The sequence below is a fragment of the Rhamphochromis longiceps genome, linkage group LG12, assembly GCF_057381845.1.
Source record: "Rhamphochromis longiceps isolate RC_006_pf linkage group LG12, R_longiceps_female_GT1.1, whole genome shotgun sequence".
Lineage (NCBI taxonomy): Eukaryota > Metazoa > Chordata > Actinopteri > Cichliformes > Cichlidae > Rhamphochromis > Rhamphochromis longiceps.
Genome location: NC_140568.1, coordinates 34,738,306 through 34,763,346, shown reverse-complemented (window position 1 = coordinate 34,763,346; position 25,041 = coordinate 34,738,306). Strand labels below are relative to the sequence as shown.

At 41.4% G+C, this 25,041-nt stretch overlaps 1 protein-coding gene across 1 annotated transcript; it reads right to left on the bottom strand.

Moving 5' to 3' along the window:
• Nucleotides 1-1,175: 1,175 nt before the first annotated feature.
• Nucleotides 1,176-24,130, bottom strand: septin5a (septin 5a). The gene is made up of 12 exons (XM_085426010.1): nt 23,993-24,130; nt 23,833-23,846; nt 7,693-7,783; nt 7,296-7,382; nt 5,916-6,039; nt 5,669-5,803; nt 5,378-5,495; nt 5,089-5,190; nt 3,414-3,510; nt 3,160-3,295; nt 2,963-3,065; nt 1,176-2,732 (listed from the first exon to the last, which is right to left on the bottom strand). The coding sequence occupies exons 1-12, from the start codon at nt 24,036-24,038 to the stop codon at nt 2,670-2,672; spliced, it is 1,116 nt and encodes a 371-aa protein (XP_085282136.1). The 5' UTR covers nt 24,039-24,130; the 3' UTR covers nt 1,176-2,669.
• Nucleotides 24,131-25,041: the final 911 nt, after the last annotated feature.

Here is a 25,041-nt window from a genome sequence, read left to right as displayed (position 1 = left end):
CTCCAACCTAATTGCTTCAATCAGCTTCAGGTGAGGGAGGCTGTAGGCCCTGCCCATGGGTGGATACCAGGGAGGTCCAGACCTTCAGCGGAATTTTACAGCCACACACCCAGACCGTGACAATTTTTTTCCCATCATGACATAAATGGAGAATTTAATGTGAGGACAATAAAGTTTTTAATGACTTATTTTCACTCCACCCCACGACCCTCTAGACTCTTCCTAGTTCTGTATAGCAAACTACAAACATGTATTAAATATGTGTAATAATTTGAAGTGTACAATTCTTTATAATCTACTTTTATAATTTTATAGTTTATGTGTCTTAATGCACGCCAGACATGGCATGTATTAAGTCTAATATTAAATATTCCATAAGGAGCCAATAAGGAGCACAAAAATGCTGAAAAATCAAAAACATATTTTTTTTCTTCTGTTTTAAACTGTCTGACAGCGGTTACGTACAGTCATGTGCAAATAAAGATATTCGTAGGACTCAGTGTTGTTGAGGAATTTTGGCCCACTCTTCTTTACAACACAGTTTCAGTTCATAGAGCGTTCGTTTATGCACAGCTTTCTTAGCTCCCACAGCATTTCTGGACTTTCACTGCACCTTTACAACACCTTTATTCTTCTGTCGTATGACCCATTTTCAGCCAAGCTTCAGTTCAACTCTAGAGTACTTTTGATATTAGGGGAGTTCATGACTGACTCAATGAGTGCAAAGTGCCCAGGTCCCGTGGCTGCAAACCAAGCCTAAATCATCACACCTCCATCACCGAGAACTTGTCATTTGTTCGGATGCAGCTTTGCACATCTGAGCTGTGCCACGTTCTTTCCTGAGAGAAGAGGCTTTCTCCTGGCAGCCTTTCCAACCAAGACCATGCTCGTTCAGTCTTTTTCTAATTGTACTGTCATGAACTTCAACATTGACATGCTAACTGAGGCGTGTAGATTCTGAGATGTAAGTCTCGCGCTTGTTGTAGTCTCTCTGAGCAGTGAAACCCCAGTTTGACTTTGGGGTGTTTATATGCTTAAAAACAAATCTGAGGAAGTTGTAGTGATCTTGGATATTTCTGTTTTATGTTCATACAGCCCTTCGGAGAAGCAAATTACAATTTTACTCCAATTAGTTTGCAGATACGAATCAGTACGACAAAACACAATTAACAAACAAATGATTAGATTGTGAATTCTTTTGAATTATTTTAGGTTAAGAAAAGACATTTCATGCTACTGAGCTGACTAAAGCAGCTAAAATTCACTCTGTCACCACAAGCATTCAACATTATCACAATAACGAGTGCTTTTACCTTTATTAAAACACCCTTATTTTCCACTGTGACACTTAATAATAAAATAATAATATAATAACTGAGCTCTTCTGAGATATTTCTCTCCTCCCATATCTGCTTGTGTATTTCTGGGCTGCCCAGCAGGAAGAAGATGCCGTGCGCAGTGCAGAGGAAGAATGGCTGCAGGAGATAAATATGAATCAGCAGATCAAGTCCTTGCAGCAGCTTCAGTTCTGAGTACTGCTGCTCGGACTCTGACGTGAGGGCGTGACTGAGGATATCGTGCGAGTCTCCTAAAAAACAACACTGAAGCGGCGAGGCCAGACTGACGACAAACTGGGGTTTATTTGTCACACCTTTGTAAATGGGACACAGACTGAGCTCACAGCCTTCAGGCAAAAATATGTACAGCTCATCAGTATCAGAGACTACACACACACACACACCTACACACACGCTCTGTCATACTGTGGACACACAACTTTGGTGGCATAATTCACTTCCAAGAAGAGATATTTAAACAGAAACACAAAGTAGTGGCTCCTCGTTACTGATCCTGTAGTGGTAACAAAGCATCCTGTAGGCCACGATCCATCAAATTCAACAACAGGGCATCGGCTAAAAAGCGGTAAAAATAGGCCCACAGCAGCATTTAGCGGATATGAGTAATGACAACATGCTTGCACATGCACCCTGCACTGCACAGACTCTCGTTATCTCAGAGGCTCGCCATTCATTGTAGCCACCGGCAAGAAGAGCATTTTCAGCTCATTCGGCACATTAACAAAATGCTGGAAGAGGAGCAGAAGATTTTCACCGGCAAATAAATGCCAAACAAATGTATTTTTGAGTAAATGAAGAAGAGCTAAAATCAGATTTTAGTAGACGTAAATTCACTGTGGTACCTTTTAAAGGAGTTTTATGGATGGATACCTGGTAATATTAAAGGTAATATTAAAGAAAATGTAATGATCATTCACACACCGAAACACACCATCGCATAATAAAAAACAATATCCATGTTCAAAAATCTAAACATCACCAAGAACCTACGTTTCATTACAAAATATGTCGCAGCAAACACCCTGACATTAAATCCAAAAAGTTTAGCACTGCATTTATAAATTAGATACACTGATTATTAAATTATGTGTTTATATCTTATATGTTAGGACCACAGCGAGGGGCTCAAAGTGGGAGATTGGATAGTTTCAGAGGAAAAAAAAACACCCTCCAGGCAAACAAACTATACAAAAGCACCAAACTGAAGATTAATGTACAGCCAGAGTTGCCACTAACGCTTGATAACCATGTTCAAAGTCTGGAGGTCTCACTGTCGTTAGGGAGATAAGCAGCAGGTGGCGCTGCGGCACATCACTGCTCTTTGTCGTGCATCTGCTGCTGCATCTTGTTCAGCATCTCCTGCATCCTCTTCAGCTGGAGACAGAGAGGAGAGCAGATTAAAAACTGTCATTTTAAATATTTTGCTGGCACTTTGGTTCTTTGTGTGTCGTTTTACGCAGCAGACATTTTCACATCCTCAACAGAATCCAACAAAATTGTAACATGTTAAATCTTATTATGGCGCACATATATTCAATTACAAGTCATAACAGTTTGTGTTTAATCTTTTTTTTTTAAAAACAACAACAAAAGTTGCTTGGTACCTCCTCATCTTTCATTTTGATCAGTTTCTCAGTGTCCACATCTGGAGTGGACAGCGGTAGGATGGGGATCGGGCTCTCCATACGGTTGTCCTGAGCCAGTTTACTGAGAGATGAAGAAAATGGAGAGAAAACATCAGCATCTATTGAAGTTGTTTGCTACACGTTTGCACGTGCTCACGCTTTCATTCCTCACGTACCTGGTCATCTCCTGTATGCACTGCGCTCTGTAGTTTTCATAGTGGACGTCGCAGGTTACGTCTTTGAGGTCGTGCATGTGGGAACGAATCAGCATGTTCCTCAGTTTCACAAAGTCACAGTGCGATTGGTTTTCCACTGCGCAAAGAAATACGCATCATTAACTTTATTAATCCAGTCAAGACATGCAAACTATTTCAATTTACATTCAGGCTGAATAAAGCTGAACAGACGTGGAATATTCGAGTGTGCATACCTTCGACGATCCCCCAGGGGTACAGCCTTCCCCTCACTCTTTGTCCACGAGCTTCCACCACTGTGTTACTGCCAATCACAGCGAACGGGGTGCACTCCTGCAGAAGGAGACGCGAGGAAAGGTTGTTATTTCAACCCCTCTCTGCTCCGAGAAAGCTGTCTGAGCATGCTGGTACACACTGGCAGTTATACACGCTCACAAAAGACCCCTGAGCTGCTCAAGACAACTGTGACTTTATTTGTTGAGACAGGTAAAAGACTGTTAGCTGTTTATTTTCTCTCCACTGACTTTCTCAGCTGATCGGTGCGTTCATGCTCCAAGCCCGCATCTATCTCCCCTGAGCCGCTGCTGTACTTTCATTTAAAAGGACAGTAAATGGTTAGGAGCCCAAAATTCCACAGAAACACACTTGGGCCTCATGCCATTAAGCCATGCAGGTACATTTAGGTTAATGAACTCACATTTTAAAGGAGATTAGGTGTGTTTTTCCTTATTTTCATTTAGTATATGTGCAAGTAATCCAAGCTTCAGACTCCTTAAAACACCCTGTTTCAGATGTTTTTTCTACTCTTGGCTGTGTATTATGTCAGTAATAGAGGATATTTCAAGCTGTAAACGTGTGTATTAAACATGTGCTTGTGAGGGGCAGCCAATCAGAGATAAGCTGGCTTAACGGGAGGATGGTCTTAAAGGTAAGGGAGCTAAAATGGGTTGTTTAAGACTGAACTTTGAACCATATTACAACATGGTGGAAGAAAGGAGAAGAAAGGTCCTTTTAATAAATTTGTCTTTGAACTTTATCCATACACCATATATATCATTTAGTTCAGATACTTTCTGCCAGCTGAAGGCTTCTCTGTATCACAGGTTTTGCTCAGCTTTCCAAAACGCCATCCAACTATCACACCCACTTCAACGTCTGGCAGCATCTCTAGATCCAACTCCATTTTCTTCACAAAAAAGCTTTTATCACTTTCCATCATGCTGAAATGTGCTCCTGTGTCCTTGTTTGAATCATTTAATACGACCTCTTTTAATGGTTACAGTTCATTAAAAACAAAGGCACAAAACATTGCTGTGAGCAGCTTTCACAAGCACTTCCAACCTGCCAGCTTAACAAGTGCAGATTATCCAGAGGAGCTGAGATATACATTCTGATGCAGCTTAGCCTTTTAGCTGCTTTAAGGAGGAAAAACAAAACTCCATTCACTTCCACTGAATGCAATGGAGGTCCAAGATTTAGAGGCAAATACCTTCGAGTTATTTTCCAGAGTTTTTAACTGGATTAAATAATCTTCCAGAGAACAAGAAGTTTGTTTAGTTTTCCACACCTGACCTGAGAAAGTGACATACCAAATGCTAACTGAGCATAATCCATGTATTAAGGAAGACTGTGACAGTGTGTTGACAGATCTGGAAAGACCTCATGTTTGTTTTATACTATAAAGTTCAAATAGAGGTAATAATTCAATAAAAGGTTAACTTTCTACACTATTCACTGAAACCACTGCTGGTGTATGAGCCTGGTGGTCTGCTCCACTCTGCATGGATGATAGCCATATGGTTTGCATTTTTTTCTCCATGCATTTGTTAAATAAGAAGTACGATGATCTGAATCTGTAGCCACAGGTACAGCAAATCAGTAGCTCACAGGTATGTGAGTCCCCAGACTCACCTTCAGCTCTTTGTCCAGCTGTTTAAACTCCTCATCCTCGTCAGAGTCGCATTCAGGGAACTGGTACACTTTGATCCCAAACTTGTCTATTTCCTCTCTTATCTACGCACGCACGCACACACACACACACACACACACACACACACACACACACACACACACACACACACACACACACACACACACACACACACACACACACACACACGAGAGAGAGAGAGAGATCATATTTCATTCACCAGCCTGCAAAGCAAACATCTTGATTTTGCTGCAGAGCTCCTTGACTCACTCTGTCTTTAAGCTTTTTTATCTCGTTGGGCGTGAGGCAGTCGGCTTTTGCGATGAGTGGAATAATGTTCACTTTTTCATGTAGAGCCTTCATAAACTCAACGTCCACCGGACGAAGCCTGAGCAAGGATAACGAAAGAGCAGGAGACTCAAAATTGTGGCTTTAATCATGACTTCTTTGTGTACACGTGTGTGTGTGTGTGTGTGTGTGTGTGTGTGTGTGTGTGTGTGTGTGTGTGTGTGTGTGTGTGTGTGTGTGTGTGTGTGTGTGTGTGTGTGTGTGTGTTATTACCCATGCCCAAATGGAGGGATGAAGTAGAGGCAGCAGTGGACTCTGTTATCCTGGATGTTCTTTCTGTTCAACCCGCTCTCATCCCTGAAATATTGCTCGAACTGCTGATCTATGTAGTCTGTGATTGGCTTCCAGCTGGGACAAAAAAGACACCACAGACCACATTAGCTGCTCTTGCGAGGTCCCGGGAATTCAGTCGAGCAGTCTGAATCAGACACAAGCAGATCAGCGAGAGTCTTATGTTTACCATTCATTGTTGTTCACAGCATCTCCAAACCCTGGTGTGTCCACAATTGTCAGCTTAAGCTTCACTCCTTTTTCCTCGATGTCCACGGTGTGTTTGATGATCTCCACAGTTTGATTAATGCGTTCTGCAACGTGACAGCAATGAGGAGGAGAAGACAAGTGAAGTGGGAGGTCAGTGAAAGTGTACGAGAGCCGATCAACAACTCATTAAATACTATAAATACTATACTTTAGCACTTAAAGTACTTTACACAACATGTCTCATTCACACACACAAATTCACACAAGCACATTTTTCTATGTGTAAATGCTTTCTTACTAACATTCACACTCCAATGAACACATCCAGAGCAACTGGTGGTTCAGTATTTTGCCCACGGACACTTTCGAAGCAGACTGAATCAGCCAAAAATGGAACGATGGGCATGAGCACGAGTACCCTTATAATTGGGGTGCTATTAAAACAGCTGGCACTCATTCAGCTGTGTTCCCTTGTGTGAAGTTTGTCCTGCTGGCATTAGATTAGGGAGAGGTTACTCATCACTGGGACGCTTGTATATAACTTAGAGTACCCAGAGTTTGTGGTCTGCTGACTGATGGCTGCTAAGCGTGAGTAATGTAACTGACCTGTGTGAGTCCATCTGAGACAGGGAGAGGAAGTAATTGTTGACACATTTAAACACTTTGTTAGACACACTACGTTTAGGGGTGCTACTCACTACTATAGTTTTATGTTGAAGAGGCAGGCCAGCAAGCTTAGGACTTTATTTCTTTGGCCGCTGTTAAGTAGAACAGCTTGTAGGCTTCATCTAGAGATCGCTTTGTGTTTTATTTATTTCTAAACTACTCCATCTGGTTGGTTAATGCTACCTCACTTTCCACCGTCTGCTGGGGTTGTGTTATGGTCCCTCAGCCTCTATAGCTACGTCCAGGTTTTGGTGGCTTCTTGGATCAGGGAAACGACCTTAGCAATCATTCTCTCTCGTTCAGGTCGTTTGGATTTGTTTGAACTTGTTGTTCTTTAGCTTTTGATTATTTTTTTTTTTATCTATCCACACATATCAATCACAACAAAAGCGCCTTGAGGTGACTTTTGTTGTGATTTGGCGCTATATAAAGAAAATTGAATTGAATTGAATTGAATTGAACATTTGACTGGGAAACGTGGTCTCTATATTTTGTGACAGATGTCACCAAAAGTTAAGTCTGTCACATTCATATGTTGTTGTTGCACCCAATAAAAAAAACTAAGATTAATTAAAAAAAATTAACACACATGGGGAATTAAAGGTAGGGCTTTGTGAAGTTGCATTAAGTATTCAGCAAGCAGTGGATTCATTATGACTGCTGCGCAGAGATAATAAAGAGACCAAGGACTCACCCTCAGCGTTCAGTAGCTTCCTGTCTTTGTAGAGGTCTGTGAGGAACAGGCTGTTAACAAGAGTGGATTTTCCCATACCGGACTCTCCTGCAGGTCAAACACAAACACACGCACAGACACACAGATAGTTATCCTGTGTGTATATTTAATTATGAGATATTAATAAAATAAACTCAGCTGCCAATTTACTAATGTAGTGCTGCAATAAATCCATCTGCCATGATGACTTTATCAATGAGGATAGGCAAAATATTAGAAACAGCTAAATGGCTCTAAAAACAACTTAAACAAAAACTGGTCCATGGGAATTTATTATATGCCTAAATTGGTTTTAGTTTAGTGTGCCTATTAAATAGGCATCTGAGTGTAAATAGGCAAGATTCAGCTTGAAACGCACCTGCCACCATCAGCGTGAAGTCGAAGCCTTTCTTCACAGACTTCCTGTGGACCTGGTTAGGCAGAGTTGCAAAGCCCACATACTGTTTCTCCTGGAACACAAAGAAAAGGAGACAGAGGTGTTCAGTGTGTTTATGTTGCACTTTATCTCATCATACGGCAGCTGTCAGGTGTGTTGTGACATCTGCCGGTATCTGAGCTGTAAGTCTCATCATCAGCCCAGAGATGAAACACAGATGTGTTTCTGCAATGTAGGAAAAATTCTTGGCAGATTCATCGGTCGTGAAAATAATTATTGTCTTGATAAATTATTTATCTGCTTGGTCATGTAAAAGTATAAAAAACAAATTCTTGTTTAATTTCCCAAAATTCCCATTTTGTGTCGCAATCAGGATAATCTAAATCCACTAAGCTTAATTCTTCTTCGTCTTAATTTTGGTATTATTTTTTTAGTTTAGTACCGTTAGTTTACCCAGTGTATGGCTGCTCTTTCTCCCTGTTTGGTTTGCTTTTTCTCAGGATCCCATATTTGTGTTCAGATTTGTAAGCAATTATTTCAAGTTTGAGTAATTCCTGAAAGCTGGTGCAGCTTTGCGTGCATCTTATATGTTGGGTTCCTCTCAGCCATGGACTTATAAACAGTAATATATGAGTTATTTTATCAGTGAAGTTGCTGCTTGGGTTATTCTGTGTCTTTTTATAACACACTGTCATGTGTAAGCCAATATGGCTTAAGGGGCTTCATCAGTTACCCAGCAGTAAATACAACATTTAAAATTAGCTCCAGTAAAGCGATGTGCATGATGTGTAGTGATTAACACATTTGCCTTACATGTGAAAGATCCTGGTTCGAGACCAGGCGGAAGACACAAACCCAGGTGCAGGGGTCACGAGCTGGTGCCGAACCCAAGCCGAGATAAATGTGGGGGTTGTGTCAGGAAGAGGATCTGGTGAAAAATCTGTGCCAAATCAAATATGGGGATTCATTATGTGTGGCGATTCCTTTGGTAATAAGGAAGGAGCCAAAAGTATTGTTAGAAACAGCCGTGAAAACCTTTGAATTCAAGTGTTTTTAATCCCTTTTCACAGGTGTATAAAATCAAGGACCTTAGCCACATGGATTGCCTTGACAAACATGTATGTGAAAGAATGGGTCGCTCTAAAGACCAAACTGAATTCCAGCATGGCGCTATAACAGGAGGTCAGTTTGTGACACTTCTTCCCTCATAGACTTACAGCTGATTGTGGAATTTTATTGCAAAGTAAAATTGTTTAGGAGCCACAGCAACTCGGCCTCCTCTGGCATTAACATCAGCACAGAAACTGTGTACCAGGAGCTTCATGGCCAAGCTGCTCCTGCAGCTGCAATATGTAGGCTGCCCAGAGTTTTACAAGAAATATTTTATTTGAAAAACAGTTTAAATAATTGAACTAATCCAAAAAATCACCAACTGACTTTCTATTATTTGACTAACCGAATAATTCACAAGTTAAGTTGAGCTTCAGGCCTACAATAAAACAGCGAAAAGCAAAAGGTCAAAAACAGAGGCAGAAACCAAACAACTGTAAGAGAGCGCTGAGGGAGTGTAATGTGAAGACCAAATGGATCTGGCAGAGGCAATAAAATCACCACAACAGACGGACGAGGTCTGTAATACAGAAAATCTACAACTGCACGGAAAAAACACGTGCAGCTGAGAATAACCAGCATCTCAGAGTTTCCACTAAACACAAAGAGAGCCACGGGCTACCAGGCTCTCGCTGTAACGCACAGCAGTAACTCCAGTATCCCGCTGCATCTGAACGTCATCTTTACACCACAGTACGACACACTGACATGTGTGGACATAAATACACACTCGAGGCCCGCGGAGAGCATTCACGCACGGACAGAAGCTGCATTCAAAGGACCTGAAAAGCTCTTTTTTACTCTGCAAACACACGAGCCAAGCACACAGTCAGTGTACTCATACGCTGTCATAACTTGTCATAGGCATTTCCGAACCCCCCCCCCCCTCGGGTGAGGATCTCATTTATAAAAACACGCACGCACACACACACACACACACACACACACACACACACACACACATAAAAGAAAACCCACAAGCTGCGCAATAAGACAAGACACTTGCCAAAGAGCCAGAGGTGTAAGACCGAGAGAACTGCTGAGAAAGCTGCACATAAATCATTGGGTAATCTCAGCTGCAAACCTGACGCTATGTAGAAAAATTGCAAATGGAAACTGAACTCAAACAAATCCACAGAAAGCAGCAAAAACAGCAAACAGATGCTGAAACAGGGTCTACAGGTGTGGGGGTATTTCTAAACTCATCCCGAGCTATCTGCTGCTATTTTTTCTCTTAATATCCGCGTAACTGTCTGATTTCTTTTCCCAGTCTTTGGCTTTTCTTCACACATTTCTTACCATAAATCCAACTCTTTACCTTCTGTCTGGCAGTTCTCACTCGTGGGCACAGCAGCCGTTCCACCAGTTTTTCTTGCAGCATGATGGCATCCATCCTAAACCGCTCCGACACTGACGGACCAAAATAGCCGCTGGTTTCAGAAAGTTAAAAAACAGCCCAGCAGGGAGGCGGAAAGGCAAATTTGAATGCTCTAGACCTTGATAGCTCTGTCTCTAACACACTTCCCTCCTGTTTATGAGTTTTAAATGTGTTCCTCCTGCTCTCCTCTTGACTCCCTTTCTTCTCTTTTCTCCTTTGTTTCTTTATTTCTTTTTCTCTTCTGCCCTACAGCGGTCTTACGCTCCCTGCTCAGACAGGTATGGAGGAATTCTCGCTGAGAAAGAGAGAGAGAGGGAGCAAGAGAGAAGTGGCAATTTGAGGGAGGAAACAAGGGAGGGATGGAAGGAACGAAGGTCTAAAAGAAACTCATTCATTCGGTCTGTATTCCCTCCCCCAGCTCCAACAGTACAAAAATAAATCCTTACACTGAGAGAAATGACTACCAGCTCGCAGAGAGAGAGACAGAGGGGAGAGAAAGTGTACTATATCGTAAGATAAAGAAAAATAAAAGAACGTGTTTGAGCATGGCAGTGACAAAAGTTGCAGTGCAAACAAATGATAACTGCGAGTTCAGGCCTGCAGAGTAACACAATCAGATGATCGAGTCACCTGTCAGTCAAGTGAAAGCTCTGTATCTGCTGCCTTTGCTATTAGCCGAGGCATCTGTGTTTTACTGCAGGTTTGCAGTGACAGACGGTGACGGAAGAGGACCAATACAACGAGTAAATATTCTTCATTTAAACTCTTATGTAAGTGCAGGGATTACAGCAAAATTAGATAGATAAATAAAATAAATAAAAGCACTCCAAAAAATACACTTGTGACTGATATTTCTATCATTCACTCAGTATTTGAATATCTTGCTGGTCTGATGAGTCATGAGGAGGAAGTTTTACCACATAAATGTGCAGTCTACCTTTCAAAAAAAAAAATACTTGTTAAGTTAGGCTAAACATAAATTCTTATAAGGATTCACAACCCAAAAATGAATGAGGGGAAACCCAGTATTCAATGTTGCCATGAGGGAGTCACTGTGATTTTGATGCCTGGCCTGCCAGACCCTTCATGCGTGTTTTTCCTTGGCTGTCTTTACACGTTTCTTCCAGCTACTCTGAGCCAGCTGAGTAAAGAGTACAGTGAAGCAGCTCTATCAGAAAAAAACAAATACAAGAAATGAAATTTGATAAGAATCTTGCGTATTTTTATATTTTTAATTGTATTTTGCAAGTAGCACAGCAGTAACTTAACTACAAGACTTTAAATTAACAAAAAGGTTAAATGCAGTTAGCAGTGGTTATGTGTGTGTTTTCAAGCACCTTAAAAGAAGCATTAGAGATTCAAAAACACTGGAAACACTGCCGCACATCAGAGGAAATTAATGTTTGGGAAAGTCCAACTCCTGACCTTAAACCTGCTGAAATGCTGATATAACCAAAAGGGCAGTGCAATAAGGAGCAGGTCTTCTTCTGTAAAGAGGAATTTAAAGGTTTTATTCCAGACTGAAGAACAAACAGCAGCATTGTAATTAAATCACTTTTTAACTGCTGCGTTCTACAAAAATCACATTTTATAATCAATCAGTGCAGATTCCCTGGTAACTCTGAAGGTTGGTGTAGTTTGAAGTTCATGTGCATCGTGTAAAAGCACATAAACATATAATGCAGACATAACCAGATTCATCATCTGCCTCTATGCTAAGGTGAGCAAGCCAGCTTCTCGCAGTGGCTTCACATTTACTGTACACGCGCGCACGCACGCACGCACGCACGCACGCACGCACGCACGCACGCGCGCACGCACGCACACACACACACACACACACACACACACACACACACACACACACACACACACACGAGTGATATCAGAGTTTTGATCTCTTATCAAGAAAGGCCCCCAAACCCCCCAAACTGTCACATGCTGCGTACTTTAAATAATTCAGGTGTATTTTTTAGGTCAGTGAATAAATTTTGTTATGCTGTATACCCACGGTGTGATTTTCAGTGGGAACATGCACATACTTATGTGCTGCTGCTACAAACTGCCAGTCTGGACTGAAATAAGAAGGATGTAAAGAAATCACTGGGCACTGTAGAAGTGTGTATGCATTTCTGTGTGTGTGGAGATAAACGAGGTACATTTAATGGCAGAGGCTGGACTCGATTGATTCCAGATGTGACTGTGGTGTGTGTATGTCAGCGTACGATGGGATGGGTGTGTTCGACTTGTGCATGACGTGGGCAGCAGAGCTAAAATGCTCTTTGAAATAACAGAAGCTGGGTTTTTAAAGAAGAATACTGTTTTTTTTCCCCTGAAAAGGAATGTCTCGCAGTGACGCCACGTATGGCGTGTGAGCACCTCGCTCCACGCCACAGGAGGGAGACAGAGGACTGAACTGGGACAAAAAGTTAGTGGTTTCAGCTTCTTGGTAAGTTTTCTCAGCTGAGAGGAAGCAAATTGAAACGTCACAAATGGCAGATGAAAAGTTTACGGTCATTGTAGACAGAGAATGCGTGTGCGTGTGTGTGTGCGTGTGTGTGTGTGTAGGGCAGAGGGAGGCCCAATCAGAATAAAAGAAAGGAACAGATGTCTTGAAATGCTCTTACAATAGCCAGCCCCAGCCCCCCAGTCTTTCTCAATGGCCAGCTGTCCCTTTCTGTCTCTCTGTCTCTCTCTGTCTCTCTCTGTCTCTCTCTCACACACACACACACACACACACACACACACACACACACACACACACACACACACACACACACACACACACACACATGCAGACTCTGCTGATGTCACTTCACAAAGTATTCATTTAAACTTCTTGCTTTATTGATTGCTGAGTAAAGTCAAAGGTCTTGTATAATCTTTTCTCTCATGTGCTCATCTTATGCCTTGCTGCCACTTGAACTTCATGGGTAACGCCTAATAAACACTTTAACTGAATATTACACAACAGATTCACAAATTAAACAGAGTCATTCTGAAACCACAGAATTGGCTTTATCTAAAAGGCAAAAAAAACCAGAACTTGTATTGAAAATATGACTGGAGTCAAAGATACCAGCGTTTATTTTGAGACGGCATGCTCAGATATTCTCACTAACAAGTCTTGACAACCAGGTAATAAAGAAAAAAATTAAAAAAGCATTAACATCATTAAAAAAAGACTGTTTTGGATCGAAATAGAGTTATTGCCTAAGATGACTTAGACCTCAGAGTGTTAAATCGACATCTGTGTATCGTCCCTATGGAAGCGCTGATGAATATGATTATATATGAATATTTTACCCTTGATAATCCAAAAGCAGTGATGATGTCTGTAAATTGAATGTTCTGCTAATTTTTCAGTTTTAGTGGTAAAACTGGGAAATATCTTTTGAATCTTCAGTTTAAAAACACAAACCTGAGAATATTTGGCATTTTTGCTGTTTATGTTTATTTTTTTTAACTAACAAGAAGAAGAAACTTTTTGGCTGTCAGAATATTATTTCTGGATCTCTGCCTAACAGTATCTTTGCCAATATGTGGGACGATCCTGTTAGGCAGAGATCCAGAAATCAGCCACTTGCTCATCAGGCAGCGCTCAACTTCCTCCTCTCAGTCATACAAAGTTGTCTTTAAAGGAAGTGACTCTCAAAGGCTCACAGCAGTTATCTCCTCTGTCACACAAACACATGAAATCGCATGTCATCACTCTGGATGTGGCTGAAGGAGGAACAACAGTTGATGAGACACAGTTTTGCTGATGAAAACTTTAAAAATCTAAATTCATCATGAAAACTTTTTCAGACTGCAGAAACAGAGATTTCTACCATCAACGTTCAAGCTGCTTGTTTTTTTACAACATCATGATTATCCAGCATATGTGTGCAAATGAAGGCTGTAGTACAGAACATACTGTAGGACCGTTATTTATACCTTGAAGTAACAGATATGCAGCGGTCAAAAACCAGTTATAAAAACAGAGCTTTAGAAGGTTTATTATGTTTAATAGGTTTTGAAACTATAAAATCCTTGGGAAAATATTTGCTGAGGTCAGATCATGAGGTGCAGTGGTTGGTTTCCTCACTGACTTCTGTACAATAGACTTCTTTTGAAACAAAAAGCCACCCTGTTGGTTATCAGAAAAAATGAAAGATTTAAGCCTCTTCTGGACAGATGTCACTTTTCAGACCAAGAAGTTATTCTAAACTTTTAAACAGAGAATGTTTATAGAGGGCTCTAGCAGAGAGTATAAAAGATCGACACACAAACCCACTGGCATGCCTGGAAATGCACCCTTTTTGCAAAATAAGAACTTTTATTTACTTTGACCTGAAAGAAGCGACTGAGTCCATAAACTCATAAGGAAACTGTTTACTGAGGTCACAGAGGAAAAGCATTGAAAGCTATTTTCCCATAAACTTCTACAGCAACAGAAGTCTTTTTGCAAATCACCCTCTGGTGGCCATTAACTAAACTACAGGTTAGAAGCACTTCTGCACTGACGTATCCAAGCTACCATGGGGCAGGAGGCGGGGTACACCTTGGCCAGATCACCAGCCTCTCACAAGACTAACACACACAGAGAGATAAGTAACTATTCACACTTGAATTCACACCTATGACCAATTAATCTATAAATGCACTGATAAGTGAACCAAAGCAAAAATCTTTATGCTTTTCAGTGGAGACTGAAGGTGGAAGGACCAAAGCACTGACCATAAATTATTGTAAAAATATATAACAGATTTCCTAAGTTGTTAGAGAAAGAGAGAGCCTGTATCCAATTATTTTCCACCCTTTTTGCTCAAGAATCTGACAGCATGCCATGATCTTGTGTAGTGGTAACAACCCGGCTTTAATTCATGTGCTTCCAGCTTAAAGCAGCTAGACGGCCTGCGATGGAGCTGTGAAGAGTTGTGACCTTTACTGTTCACTCTTCTCCAGCTCCCAGCCATCCCGCTGACACTGTCAAGCCATTAACACTGAACGCTTCCTCTAGCGCACTGCCTGCCGACCGGATGGTAGCCCAGTAAAGTGAGGCAAAGAGGAAGATGAGGAGTAGGAGGGGTGAGGGCGGGTGAGACAAAGGAAGAGGGGTGCAAAAAAACAACATGAAGATGGACCCCCCTCCCTCCTTTGTTTTGTCTCCGTGGAGATGCAAAGGCCAGCATGCCCCCGGCTATTTAGCATGCTAATCTGACAGCATGTAAATGCTCAGGCAGTGATAAAAATGTTTCAAGGACATTTGGCCGTGGTTGCCCAGTTTTAGTTTTAGCATCAGCTCATTCAAAGACAAATGATACTTGGCTATAACCATATTTGGTAAGTAATCATGCTGAGGAATGTTGGAAACTGTGCATTATAATTAAGTAACTTCTGATGCTTCTATAATTTTCTTTTTGTCAACAGATCCCATGAAAACTCAAACCAACAAAGAAAATGTTTTTTTTGTACCATAGATGTATACAGACGTTAAAAACACACCAATTAGCCAAACATGTTGCACTGATCCTAATATACACTTACAGGATTTCATTTCTTTGTAAAGAGTCATCGACAGACCTCGTCCACATGTTTGAGAAAAGCTGGTAAAAATTACACTGTCCCATTTAAGCTATGTGGAACCACCTAGGGACTAAGTGTGCTGAGAAGGGTGAGAAGAATCAGATTGTGTTGCTTTTATTAACGATGAGAAGAAAATGCTGATTTACTTGTTTTACGTATTAACTGACTGACTGCATTACAATATATCCAATTATAGGTTACAGGTGGGATCCAACTTCCGGGGCAGCAATGTCAATGTCAAACTGTTAAAAGTTGCAGTTCCTCCAGTGGCCACTTGAGGTTGGCTCCTAAATTTAGTCAGAAGACTCCCGTGTTAGACTGTCCAACTTTACAGCATTAAACTGAAGTTATGGTTCAGCTGGGTATGGTCCATCTACCTGCAGATGTGCTCTGTTGTCAGATGCAGGCAGTGTACAAAGTTACGACCTTTAAAAGCAATGAAGTGTAAACCCTTTAAAAAAAAGTTTACAGCCTGATGCAAGAGACAGTTTTGGCCTCAATATAGTTGAGGCCAAAACTTCATAACGACCCCATGAGGATGAATTTTTTTTTAATATGTCATCCATCTGGATACTGACAGGGCTTCATTTTGGTGAGTGAAATTCCAGTATTTTATTAGTTTGTTTTTTTATTTAGCTTAAGGGTTCACCTTGCTATGGGAGTGTCCCACTCTTTCATTTGGTAACTCCTGGCTTCAATGAACTAGCATAGTTGTGGCCAAAATGCTGAGTCCAAATCAGTAGTTGTAGCCCTGGGAGCTGCAAAAGGCTGCAAAAGGCTGCGTTTTGGGGAACTGATTAACTGATGTCACTAAAGTGGAGTTTCAAGGTGAACACGAAGAGGAAGTGTCAAGGTGCTCAGACACATTGGAAAAGCACAAAGAGTCACTAAGATCCTCAAGCAAACTCAGCATGATCATGATCACATGATGTGATGCAAAACCACAAAGATGAATGAGCTGTGACCTTTTTAAAATTTTTCCAAGATAAAAAATTATCTTTCACGTACAGAAAAAAATGGAATTACACCACCACAAAAACACCTCATGCTTTAAATGGAATTAAATCATTTCAATGTTTTCTCTAGTGAATAACTCCATTAACTCCATGTGGTTCATGACAGTATAATTAAGATATTTTTGATGTTTCAAGAAAGGTTACAAAATATTCTTACTGCCAAAGTCCTGATCCCCATTACCAAAGAAGTTAATCCCAAACATAACCAGGTTGACCGAATACTTTAAAAGATTTCTCTCAAAGACTCAAAGATATCTGGGTCAGCTTGCACTCACTGAGCTGTCCAAAAAATGAGCTGAGGCTGAGCTGTAGCTAAAAATCAGAGAGAAAAACTGACTGCACACACAAACACACACACATGCACACAGGCTAATGGATCACTGGCAGTATAGGCGTGTTTGCGGCATGAGAAAAATGAAAGTATGTGCATGAGAACTCACTGCAGGGCATAAGCTCCTCAAACACCTGAACAACAACAGCGCAGGTAATAACTGTTACAGAGAGAAAATAACTTTCCGGAGCAGAAACACACCCAGGCTGCCTGATCTGTTTTTCAGGATCTAGATTATTCTCAGTTATCAAACATAATGGTGTACACACTCACTCAGGAGCTGGAAACATTGCTCATTGACGACTTGATCGCATCGCGCATCGATGCTCTGCATATTCTGACCTCAGTTCTCTAGTGGGCTGAGATCTGATTAACATGGAGGTCATTTGAGTTCAGTGAAATCGTTGTCACGTTTAAGAAGGCAGTTTGAGATTATTTGAGCTTTGTGCTGCCAACAGCCATCAGAAGATGGGCGCACTGTCGTCATAAAGGGAGATGACGTGGTCAGCAACAATACTCAGGTAGGCTGTGGTGATAAATCTAAAAATAATGATCAGTTATTACTTAGGAGCCCAAAGTGTGCCAAGACAATATATCCAGCTCCATTACAACATGGTCACCAGCGTGCACTTGGTTTTAACGACAATTTCTGACCGCACCATTCGAAATTCACAGCAAAAATCAAGAACAGGCAATATCCCAATCTTCTGTTGTCCAGTTTTGGTGAGCCTGCATGAATCACAGACCTGCGAGATGCTCTTCTGTATGCCTTGGTGGTGGCAAGTGGTTGTTTGAGTTACTACTTCCTCCGTATTGACCTCAACAAGGCGTTTTCACCAAGCGAACTGCTGCTTATGCCATCTTTTATATACAGTCTATGGCCATGAGCTACAGCTAGCTTATGAGACAAACTGTAGAAAACATTTAAATTGGCACTGTCTAAAATTAACCTCAGCAGCTCTAAACTGATGCATGTGCACTGTTACATAACGTGTTTAAGCTGTGTTATGCGCTTAACTACTTATTAGCTGGGAACAGTTATTTTCTGAGCTGTTTGTAATTTGTCTGAGGCAATACAAAGTTTGGCACCTAACACAAGTAAAACCAGTATAATCGTTTCTATACTTGGCATGCGAAATATTTTAGTGAGCGTTAGTGGTCTGGGTTGGTTTCGGTGGCAGTTAAGTTCAGTCAAGGTCAAGGTTACGTTATTTATACCTGCAGGTAAGTTTGCTTTGCAGAAAAATGATAGCACTTGCCATCCCTTCATAAAACACACACACACACACACACACACACACACACACACACACACACACACACACACACACACACACACACACACACACACACACACACCTATTTAAACCTGACAGACAAGGCTCTGTGACAGAGGTCTGACTGAACCGTGCCACTAAACAAAAAGATAAAACAGACTTAATAAAAGAGATAAGACTCGTCACACCACTAAACCAATCATCAATGACTGGATCGTGGCTAGTTTCACCCTCTTTCAGTAAGCTGACAATAACAGAGTCATCTGTGTATTTAATGATGGCCCTGTTTTCATATCTGCTCAGACACATGTTTGTATAGAGTATGAATAATCAGGGTTATAAGACACACTGGGTCAGACAGAGCCCCATTTATTCTCACTCTTTGTGACCTATCAGTTAAAAAATCTAAAATCCAGTTCACCAGGTTTTCCACCATGTTCAATTTCTTCCATAATCATTTTCTGGGGATTTTTCCAAAGACTTTCATCACGACTGAGATGAGGGCAAAAGGTCTGAAGTCGTTTAGAACTTTTGGACGACTAGATTTCGGGACAGGAACCAGGACAGCTTCTTTTCAAAGAGAGGGCACAGGTTGTATTTGCAACGATTCATTAAAAATAACCTGAAATATAGGTCTGAGTTCTTTAGCACAACATTTAATTAGGCGGCCACTAATATTATCAGGACCCTGGCTTTTGTTCACATTAACTGTATGAAAGGCCTTTTGGTCATCGCTGAGTTCAACGATAAAGTGCTGAGTGTCTTTCAGTTTCTGTTTCAGTTCCAAAATATCCTTGCAAAAATCAGAAGAACTAAAGCATGCAACATATTCAAGGAGTTTGCAAAATCTCTGTTTGAATTAAAATCGTCTAAAACGGTCTGGCTGCTGCTCTGGGGATTTTGAAGCCCCGCTATGGTTTTCACACATGTCCAGGCAGACCCCAATTTTTTTGCAGCAAATTTGCTTTCAAAAAAGTTTTTGTAACTCTGTTTTGCTTTCAGGATCTCGATTTTCAGGCCTTTGGTAACTGACGGAAAATCAATCACCAAAGTCTGAAAAGCCGACTTTCAGACTTTCAGTCAGCCACCAAAGACCTGAAAGTCTGCTTGTGGTGCACAGATCTCCTGCTGGCTGGTGCTCTGTTTAATGACTACTTTTCTAAAATTCATCCTGGATCCCTTTTTATGACAAATGACTGATAAAATCTGGAAAGTTTGGGGCACAAAGTTTGTTTCTTTTACCTCTGAAGCTGGTGTGTAAGAAAAAGTTTGAGAATCGCTGCACTAGCCTTTGACCAAGTGACTGTTTCCCTACATGTCAAATGGTTTCTTTTAGGGGAAAATGTTGTGCCCATATGATTAATGGAAGCTCGAGGCTTCATGCATCAGCTGCTCCCTCCTTTTCTTATCTGTTGAAGAGCTGCAGGAGGCTTAAATTTCCACGTTTAAGTCGACCCTCCTCTCTGAGCTGCCTGCTCCTGCTCTGCAGCTGGTCCTCAGTGGGAGCAGCAAGGGTCCCATCTGTGGCAGCGAGAGGGTGTATGTTTAGAGACAGAGAGAGCAGGTGAGAGAATTAAGTGAGATTGTACCTGAAGTGAAGTGACACTCATGCAGACACATCTGACTTAACATCTGTTCACTGCTCACATCTCCTGCCCGCCTATATATAGGCAACAGATAAGGCAGTAGAGCAAGGCTTAAGGAAATTCTGTAAATTTACGAGTTAATATCTTTATTGTAGGGGCAGCATGGTGGTGGGCACTGTTGCCTCACAGCAAGAAAGTCTTGAGTCAGGCTGGAGTCTTTCTGTGTGGAGTTTGCATGTCCTCCCCATGTTCGCGTGGGTTCTCTCCGGGTACTCCGGCTTCCTCCCACATTCCAAAGAAATGCAGTTAGTGAGGATAGGTTAATTGGTAACCCTAAATTGCCCATAGGCGTAAATGTGAATGCAAATGGTTGTCTGTCTCTATGTGCTAGCCCTGCGGCAGACTGGCGGCCTGTCCAGGGTGTACCCTGCCTCTCGCCCTAAAACAGTAGGGATAGGCTCCAGCCCCCCACAAACCTGACAAGGATAAGTGGAAAAGAAAGGATGGATGGATGTTTATTGCACTACTTGATGCTGCCGTTACAGTGAAATAAAATGTATTGATTGAACATTCCTGGTGATAAACAGCCGACAAACGGACTGATTGATTTTCTAATCTGTGCTCTAGTGGCTGCAATTCCAGCTGCACAGCAGATTACCCCTTAACAGGCTACAACACACAAAATCTCTGTGTGCAAACTCATCCTGCACAATCAGGAGTTGAGTAATCAAACTTGGCAAACAGGAACATTTTTGGCCCTTGAAGATTCTTATTTACGTCAGGTATCATGACTTCATCATGCTGCCCTGAGCAACCAGATACAAGTGGGCTAAAATTACTTTTTTGTAGCATATATGCACTTACAACATGTTATAAAAGCATGAAACTAGTCTACTTTTACGATAAAAACATGCATTTTATATCCACAAAACTTTCGTTATGTATGATAGATCATCATCATTATCATCGTGTTGCCTAGCAACCACCCAACACCAAATCACAGACCATACAGAATACAGCAGCAGTGGCATGTACCGCCCTCTTATTCTCCCCTGCTGCTCCTGAGCCACAGTTACTAAGGGGCTCATCATGACAGCATGTCTTCACTGATTAACAGCAAACTTCCAGGAACAGAAGCAAAACAGGACAAGCAATCATCAAAACATCAAAATCAGTCTAATGAACAGAACAATGAACAGCTACTAGTGAGGGTCATGGTGAGACCGATTTACTAGCTGATGTTATTGTAGAAACACTTTAGATATCCAAAAGCACATTTTTGAGCTCAAATCAGTGATACATCATCTGTGTGTCACTCCAGCAGGGTGACATCATGCAGCCGAGTGCTGGTCAAACTGGGATTTTTTTTTTCTTTTAATCTTTAATGAAAAAATGCTCAGTGAATATCCATCCACCTACCCACTCACCCACCCACACACACACACACACACACGCACACAGACTAATCACCACACAGGATTGTGAGTAGGTCAGATGGCGTCGTCCACTCCTTCATATTGGAGCAGTCATGAAAACTGATTTTTTGTCTCCACACTATCACAGCCAAGGAAGTGAGCGTTCAGGGTAACGTTAATGAGGGGAACGTGGAAAGAGAAACACGAGAGTCAGATGGGAGTTTTCTAAAAACATTGATTTTAAGATTGATTGTCAGTTACGGCTGTTTCTGCAGTTATGATCTCAGCATTAAGTCAGTCATACTGAGAAGGATTACTGTGCTTTCCAGCTCTCCCTCCTCTTCCTCCTCCTTCGCAGCATAAATGGTCCAGAATAGGAGATATTTTTCTCATCAGGGTCAAAGTCAGCACAGAGTGTGGGAGTAGAGAGTGAAGTGACAGCCAAAAGCAGAACTCACAAGGTGTAAAAACACTGTAGTAATGAATATTTTTATCAAGAGGCTTTTTTTTTTTTTTACTGTTTATGCACGTAACGTAAACCATCCTCATCCAGGTTTTCCTCATAGTCTGTGCTGGATCTGCAGTACCAATACCATGTGACCACCATGAATTTAACGACTGGATCCAATTGGGAATTTTTGGAAGAAAGCCACTCCAACCTGTTCAGCATTTTTCTACAGCACTGAGGAGGGTGGAGTATACAGGGGGTAGAGGTAAAAATGAAGATAGAAACCACCTCTGTTTTTGGTTTCAGGTGGTGGAACGTAAACAAGCACGTTTACACAAATTCTATACTTCAGACAATATGCAGATATACTTTAAGAAGTATTTTTTTGCCATCCTTGGGAGAATGGCATGTTCTGTTTTGTTTGAATACTCTCCAATTTGCTGTGATCATGCAGACAAGTCATCATAATTATTACTCCACAAGCATACCAATTGCACTGGAAAGTAGTTTAATGTGAATAAATATAGGTTCATGCTCTCATCTAGAGAGTGAAGTCTTTGACATATGGGTTACTTAAACTGATTTTACATTTGTTACAGGAATTGGCACTGAAATGCGGTGAGACGGCATCAAAACGCTCTACAAAAGCAGAGAGATGACAGATAAACACAACCCTCTGAGAGTTATTGCTGTGCATACCTGTACCCTTAAATATAAGACCTCACTGATTCTTCCAAATCCGGGTCAAAGTACACATAAAAACAAAAATAAAACTAATAGTCTTACTTGAGCATAAATTTTCATTTGTTTCAGGGGGAACTCAGTAATAAGATAAACCCGATCTGCTTTACTGTCACCCGTATGATGTTATATTGCTCGGTTTTATTGAAACTACTAATTCAAGTTGCTGTTCTGAGTGAGGTGTTTCAGCTTTGACTAGAAATCTAAACAGTAACACGTTTCATTACAGTAAATCAATTCAATAACAGGGACGGAGCCACATAACCAGTAACAAGAGCCTATTAAGGGGCTCTGAGCACAGACCGCACATACAGACATAACTGGACTTAGGTAACAATTTTTTAAGGACATCTTTTTTCCTCTGACTGTTGTACCCACAGAAACACGTTCTAACAGTTTAAATTGTAATCATTTTATACTTCAAGTCGTTTTTCCAGTTACAAATTAAAACATATAAGAGTTCCCCTGATGAAACTATGACACTCATGCCCGAAAGACCGAATGATAATAATAAAAAAAAAAATTCCACAAATGTTCATTTCTTGCAATGGGATACTTGAATTTTGTATAAGAAATAAATTAGTCTTTTTGCTGCATGTGGTTCCTGCTTTACTCACACACACATGTGTAACCACGCAGTTACTCCTGTACTGTCACCTTACACTATCTTCAAAGAGGAAGAAGAGGAGGAGGGCCATCAGAGAGCCGGCCTCCCCTGCAGGCTCATGTGGAAGCTGTTTTTAGCTGAACAATGGTCAGTAAAGGTTTACTAAAGGCAGTCAGCAGCGGCGACTGTATCCACGAGTCCTGCTGACGCAACGCTGACAATTAGGTCAGCCCATCGGCCGATTCAGTGACCGAAAAACCAGAATAAATGTGGAGGCAGCAGAGAGTCGTGGAGGAGGGGATGAGGAGGAAGGATGCTGCCTTTTGGGTACCATCACGTTGGCTGCTCGCCTCTTGTCGCGCTGGCCTGCTCTACATATGCGTCTAAAAATTACTCTACCCACCCCTCTCCGCCTGTCAGTGTGGTGATCAGCTCAGCCTGTGATGGCACGGCTACCCTCAGAGCATCGTGCGATTATTAATCTGACGCGCACATGAGAAAAAAAAGCGAAAACATGGGATCTGAGAAGCAAATACTAGTGATGCTGCTGGAGCCGAGCTCTCCCTGTGCCAAAGCTATTGCATCGTAAAAAATCCTCAACCGCAACAAATATCACAAATGAATACAATAAATGATGATTCCTACCTCCGTGCTGTCCTCTGTTAGCCATCATAGGATTGGATGAGAGGGGGTTGCAGGTGCAGGGATGCAGAGCGACGCCCAGAGAGACGGAAACATGGAGACATCACTGCACTGATCACATTTAAACTCAATCCGACGAATAAAAGCGAGAAAGCACGCTCACCTGTCTTTACCGGGATCCGGCTTTTGTATCTAATATTGGACGTCATGTTCACCGTTCTCCTCCCGAATTTCACCGAAGCGACGGCTCACAGACAGCGGACCCTCGCCTCCAAACCCCCGGACAGACAGGAGGAGGGCGGGCCGAGCTGACACGACACATGAAAACCACTCCTTCCTCCTCCTCCTCACAGACTCAGCCAAACAGCAGGAGGATGCTATGAGTGTCAAATCCTCAGTAACATCCGTTATTAAGTAAACCTCACTTCTCTCTGAGCATTAAAGCTATTTTACTTACGCTTGAAATCACTGGACCCAACACGTGAACACATATTTACCTGATGAACCTACAAAAGTTTGCCTTGTTTTTAGTGTCTTCAATGAAACATTCATATTTTTTGTAACCTTTGTACCTTTTATTTACGTTTTATTTATTCAACTTGAAAGTCCTCAGTCTGACCTAAGGTTTTACTATTTATAACTATCTGCTCCCCTTGTGGTTACGTCTTTGCGGTATGTGCTGATTACACTTTTACATTAAAAAAAAAAAAATCATTATAGAAAGAAATAAAATTGATAAATTCACAAAGCTTAATAGGATTTACTTTTCATGCTGCTGGACTTTGTGCCAGCAACTTCATAATGAACAAAAAATAATAATAATCAAAGAAACGTCTGGAACGACTACCTCTTTGAAATTTCTTCCTATGCCTGTTCTCACGGCGAAATGGTTGCCCCACAGTAACAAGGTCCCTAGTTTGAACTTCCTGTTTGTCTCAGACCTACGTGGGCTTTCTCTAGCTTGTTGGGTTAATTGGTGGTTTCAAGCTGAATGTGTGTATGTGAGAGTCTGTTGCTGTCTCTCTGTTATCCCTCCTTTAGACAGGCGACCCAATCCAGGGTGTACTGCTCCTCTCACCATGTTACAGCTAAAATTAGCTCCTGCTCCCTAAATAAACTTAATGTGAATAAGTGGACAAGAAAATGGATGTTATGAGAGTTTCCTGTGCAAGACAGATGTCACATTTTTTTCTACATGTTACATAGGAAACC